This window comes from Vigna umbellata, chromosome 3 (assembly GCF_029865625.1).
Source record: "Vigna umbellata cultivar VRB3 chromosome 3, Vumbellata_1.0, whole genome shotgun sequence".
Taxonomy (NCBI): Eukaryota; Viridiplantae; Streptophyta; class Magnoliopsida; order Fabales; family Fabaceae; genus Vigna; species Vigna umbellata.
The window spans coordinates 4,707,360-4,713,680 of NC_142167.1; the positions used below are offsets into that span (position 1 = coordinate 4,707,360).

General features: G+C 29.8%; 1 protein-coding gene across 1 annotated transcript; it reads left to right on the forward strand.

Moving 5' to 3' along the window:
• The first annotated feature begins 2,823 nt into the window (after positions 1-2,823).
• Positions 2,824-4,680, forward strand: LOC124847701 (uncharacterized). The gene is given in 2 exon segments (XM_088110563.1): positions 2,824-3,358; positions 3,794-4,680. Coding segments are annotated over 2 exon segments (1,092 nt in total). The 5' UTR covers positions 2,824-2,975; the 3' UTR covers positions 4,503-4,680.
• Positions 4,681-6,321: the final 1,641 nt, after the last annotated feature.

Sequence of the window (6,321 nt, forward strand, 5' to 3'; positions counted from 1 at the left end):
ATAAATTAGTACAAATTTTATCTTACCAAATATAAATTAAGTGCAAAACATATATAAATTAGATTACTCACATGATATTAAAAAAAATTTTTTTCGTTTAAAAGTTTATATTAAAGATAGTTTAAATACATATATACTTTTTTATCTGTTGATGTATTTTTAAAACTAAAATTGTGACAAAATTTTTAATCCCCACTCCCTAAGCAATATCCTAAAATTTCAGGAAATAACAATCTTCATATGTTTTCTTGTGGTTGAAGTATACTTGTATTTGCATTTGTTAATCAACATTTCTTTTTTTACAAATTTATTTATTTTATTATATGAATACACTCATTTCTCTATTGATTTACTATTAAGAAGTAAAAATTTTGAATTTTATTGTCTTTATAAAATAAATTTGTGAGATGAGATTTACATCCACTTATGCACAGTAAAATAATTTTACTTTTAATTGATGTAAAATTTTTAAGACATAAAATTAAATATTGATAATAATTTGATAATTAGGAAACAATAAATTCAACTAATAACAAACTTCATAGCATATCATGAACTTTAAGTTTATTTTTTTTATACAAAACTTTATTAAATTTACACTTAGCTATGTATTATAAATTGAGATGAAACTTTCAACACTTACAATTATATTATTCTTAAAAGTGAATGATAGATAAAATATCAAAACATGAGTCGATAACAAATCTAAGATATATGAATATGATGAATGTGAAGAACATAACAAAAAGAGCCGATATCAAACCTAAGAAAAACATAGATTCATTGAGTATTTAGTCATAGACAGAGCGTATCCAAGTTGGTATTTTAAAAACATTGATGAATGATAGTATATGTGGGTATGAAAAGGAAAGTGGATAGTGAGATTGAAATAGCAATGGAGAGTGTGACACTCAATTTGACCTTGGAGAAACAACAATGATGAGTGAAGCTGAAGTTTCTAAGTCCAGCTCATTTCTCAAAACGTGATTTTCTTAGCTTAACCAATTCGGACGTTTCATATTCTTTCATCCTTTCTCTTTATCTTATTTTATTCAATTCATTGCTTGTCGGTTTCTTAAGTACCCATCTCACACTCTGACTATTCATCGACACCACAACTTAACTTAGCTGGCAAAGGAATAATAATCCATAACACCTTTTTCAAAATTCTACTTTAGACAATGAAAATTTAGACGGATATTATTACAAATTTAAATTAATTTATGAATATTTTGATTTATAAAACTTCTCTAATATAATATTTTAATCTATTTTTAATTTATTGAGAAACTTATGTTTTTTACTAAAATCCTTAAAATATGTCCAAACATAACCAGAAAGAAGGCAATATTTTTTTGTTAAGAACCCAACATTTTTTTTATCAATAATAAAAAATATATCAGTAAAATAAATTGGATGTTCTAACCCAAAATATTTAAACGGTAAATTTTTGTATAAACTTAATTATCTATTTTATGACTTTCATTTATTATTTATTAAAATTAACATGAATTTTATTCAATAATATAATTTCTTTTATAAATTTTATGTTGAAAAACATAATATTAATTAATATTTAATATTTCTATTTAACATGGGAAATTTTATTAAAAAATCGTACCAATCCTATTTATTTAATTTTTTTAAAGAATCATATAACTTAAGAGTTAAATAAATTTTAAAAAAAGTATGAAACACACCATTTTCACATCATTAATTTATTATTATTATTACTATTATAATTATAACTATTATTATTGACTTTATTTTTCATCCCATTTTCACCTATTTCTCTTCTTATCATTATATCATCTAACTAGTCTATACTTTTGTTCTCTTCCTTTATTTTACCTTGTGCCTTTTGCTTCTGTTCTTTTTAGCCTATACAACCCCAAACTGGGGTTTATATTCATCATTTTCCATTCATTAAGTTTCGTGGCATAAAATGTGTAACAATAAGTGCTTCTTTTAATAAAAAAGGAAGATAAGTTTTTTAAATTATATTAATCATCAATTCAAACTTCTTCATGCATAAGTTAATTTTGTAAAAAAATTATACATTTTTGTCAATTTTTTTATCTTTAATACATGTATAATTTAATTTTAGTTTATGGAAAATTTAATAATTAAATTTGTTTCTTCTTTTACTCTTAAAAAGATTTTATAAGAGAATCGTGTGAACATGTTAGAAATAGATTTATGAACATAAGTTTAGTGAAAGCCGTTGATGTTTTATTGCCTGGACTCTAAAAATAAATAGATTTGTGTACATATCTTGAAACAGATTTTGCTTTTAATTTACAATTGCTTCCTTTGTTTTGCTTTTATTTTTTATTTTCACTTTTAATATAGAATCTATCATTTTCTTTTTTAATTTGTTTCCCCTTTTAAAGATTGTTCATAGTACAGTGAAAATAATTATTTATATAAGAATAAGATGATTAAGAATTTTATTATATAGCTCATTTTTTTCCTTTTCTCCCAAAACACAATGCAATTAGTCCTTCTCACATTTTTTTTCCCATTCTTTCACGTTTCAAACTACGGAAAAGAAAAAATGTGAAAGTTTTCCTTTCTGATTGATGTGTTCCAAACATATCGTAAGAGTTTATAACACCAGTGAGACAAATACTTTTTTTCTCATTTTTTGCATGCATCCCATTTGTTTGATTAAATGCCTAACATAATTTGGAAAATGGGCAAAGTACGCTCATCACACCATCACAGTTGGTCCTCTTTTTCCAAAAAGTCGTAGTGCACATTTGTTGCCGTTTGGATAAATGATAGGAAAGATCGATTCTTGCACTTTGTCTCTCACTCTATAGCAATTAACCTTCCCTTTCACTCCTGACCCCACCAATACATTTGCACAATTAGCCAGTTTTGATACCATAGGGTCTAGGACCCACATGTATTATATCACCTCCTAGGTCACCATTTATAAATGATCAGTGCTGCAGAAACCCAAGTGCTCAATGTTCTCTGTAGAGAGAGTGTTAGCACAGAGCTTAGAGATGGGCCACCGCTGCTGCAGCAAACAGAAGATCAAAAGAGGACTATGGTCTCCTGAAGAAGATGAAAAGCTTCTCAGATATATCAACACACATGGACATAAAAGTTGGAGTTCTGTGCCAAAATATGCAGGCAAGCATTTCCCTTCTTGTCTGTGTTGTTTTTGTGATTATGAACGGATAAAAGATGATGTTGTGGTTTGCTGATTATGTGCAGGATTGCAGAGATGTGGCAAGAGTTGCAGGTTGAGATGGATTAATTATCTTAGGCCGGATCTCAAGAGGGGTTCCTTCACGACTGAAGAAGAGCAGATCATAATTGATATTCATAGAATTCTTGGAAACAGGTAAGATAAATTACAAGCACATAAAATATGAGAATAATTAGTAAAAGGGGAACAAGAACCTTAATAGACCAGAAATAAATGTATTATATGAGAGCAGTATTGTTTGTTTTATAAGATTTAGCACTCAACTAAGGATTAAAGAACTTCTGATCAGATAGATGAATGTATCTCTTTTGATATCCACAGTCATGGCCTTAATCTATTCAACACTACAAATCTTTGTCATATTTTTCTTCATCCTCTCATGTTAAGTTTTACCAGAAAATTACATTTAAATTGTTCTTGATAGACATTAAAAGAATAAGACATGCTTATGTGTATGGGAAAAGTACAAAGAGTTATAACATGATTTATTGTATACAGAAGAGAAAGTAGATAATTCAGTGCAAGGGCTTGCATATTTATCAGTGCATGTATTATTGGTATATGCTGCAGATGGGCACAAATTGCTAAACACCTACCAGGAAGAACAGACAACGAGGTCAAGAATTTCTGGAACTCATGCATAAAAAAGAAGCTCATTTCTCAAGGGTTAGATCCACAAACCCACAATCTTCTATCTTCTCATAGAAGAAGCTCAGCATCTACCATCTCCAATATGCATAAAAAATCCAATCCCATATTCATTATGAGTTCACACACAACAAATGCACCAGTGGAAACTACTTTTCAAACCTTTTCTTCATTACCTAAGCCTCCACTAAACATTGTTCAAACTCCCTCCAGCATTATTACATCTGAATATCAAACATCACCTATTATTTCAAATAATATCTCGTCAGATTTGCCTTATGAACTGTTAATCGACAACGGCTCCAACATTTGTTCACCTTCGTATATGAACCCCACTGCAGTTGAATTGTCGAACAATGAAAACATTGCTGATTGGGTTTCAAGGGTTAATGTTGATGATTTCAGAGGTCAAACACTTGAAGAGGGAACACAAGTGCAGGTGCAGCAAGAGAAGGACAAGATCTGTGAGGATACTGTAACTGATGTGAGAGAAGCTAACAAGGGCAATCTTGAAAGAAGTGCTTCTTTCGAGAGTTCTAACTTTGACTTTGGCTTGTTGGAGAGTGTACTTTCCTCCGAATTTATCTCTCATGATCTTAGTTGTATGGATGAACTTGCATGGAACTTTTAGACCATGCTTCCAATATTTTCATCGTTTATGTATATATTAAAGCAATTAGTTTTGTTCGAACATATGGGTACGATATGAATATATATATATATATATATGTATGTATGTATATATGGAGGTGATCTCGAGTAGACTGAGCTGCAATAAAGAAGAATGAAATTGCATATCATAAAATTTGAAAATAGTTTGGAGGTGGAAGAGGAATGGGGTTATGAGCCTTGGTTTTTCTTGTGGTTTCTTGTTAAAAACTAAACCTACTCAGAAGAAACAGCAAGCATTCTTAATGCAAATCGTGGTTCTTACGTCCCTTATTTGTTTAACTGTTTAATCATTGTTTCAATCAGGTGAACATCAAGAGTAATGAATGTCTTGAGACTTAAGCATTACTCATTTTGAAGTTATCCAAATTATTATAATTATTGATTATTGATGTATTCATTTTAAGTGTTATTTTAATGCAGATTTTTTGAAGATGATGGATATAGTATTTGTTTCAATTCAAAAGTATGGTATGAATATTCCATTTTAAATCCCTTGTATATTAATTAATCCTTTTATTATTCCACTATGCACAAGGATATGAAATCTTTAAGAAATCATAACCACAGCAAAGTTTTATTTTGATAGCTGAGATGGACTACATGAATCACGTAACGTCATTCAAAATGGTTAAAAGTCACAATTTTAGGAGTATTATTTAGCGTGAAATATCTGCTAACAATATCTTACATTGTATTTTTGACCTTTCTCCTCTTATTTTAACCGGAGTAAAAGTCATACCATCTTTTAACTGACTTATTTTGTTCACAGGTGGAAAAATCACATTTTATGATGTATAAAAGTCACATGACTTAGTTTCTCGGAACATAGTTCTAGGCATTATAGTATGTCTGCGCATTTAATGACGTAGTAGAAATTTATGTCATAATAGCTTGAACATATTATGACGTAGTTTCTGAAATCAGTCATAATATGCGCAGTTTATTATGACAAATTTTCATTTGTACGTCATAATATGACGAAACATATTATGACGTAGATGTGTTAGTACGTTATAATATGTAGTGTATTATGATGTAGATATGTTTACCAATCATAAAATGTTGAATGTATTATGATGTACAATTTTTCACCTATCATAATAAATAATTGGTTTAATCCTTTTCGACATCCCTATTTATGTACGAATGTCTCAATTGGGTCCTCGTTTTTTAAAGTGTATCAAAATGGTCCTTAATTTTGAAAATTGATATCAATTGAGTCCTTTCCGTTAAGTTGGCTGGACGGCGTTAAAAAAATTGATGAGTGGATGCTGAGATGACGAACGAACGCTCGTCCACCAGCGAACGAACGCTCGTCCACCAGAGAACGAACGCTCGTCGACCTCTTACTGCTGGACGACCGTTCGTTCCACACTGGACGACCGTTCGTTCGGTGGTCGACGAGCGTTCGTTCGCTGGTGGACGAGCGTTCGTTCGTCATCTCAGCATCCACTCATCAATTTTTTTAACGCCGTCCAGCCAACTTAACGGAAAGGACTCAATTGATATCAATTTTCAAAATTAAGGACATTTTGATACACTTTAAAAAACGAGGACCCAATTGAGACATTCGTACATAAATAGGGATGTCGAAAAGGATTAAACCTAAATAATTTTCAGAATCAATGTATTATGATGTACATTGTTTAGTACGTCATAATATGTTTCTTTTTTAAAAAAAATTGATTATTACAATTGACATCCAATGAAATTATAATCATATTCTTGTATTATCTCATCCAATCAATTTATAATCAATATAGCTTCAAATGAACCAA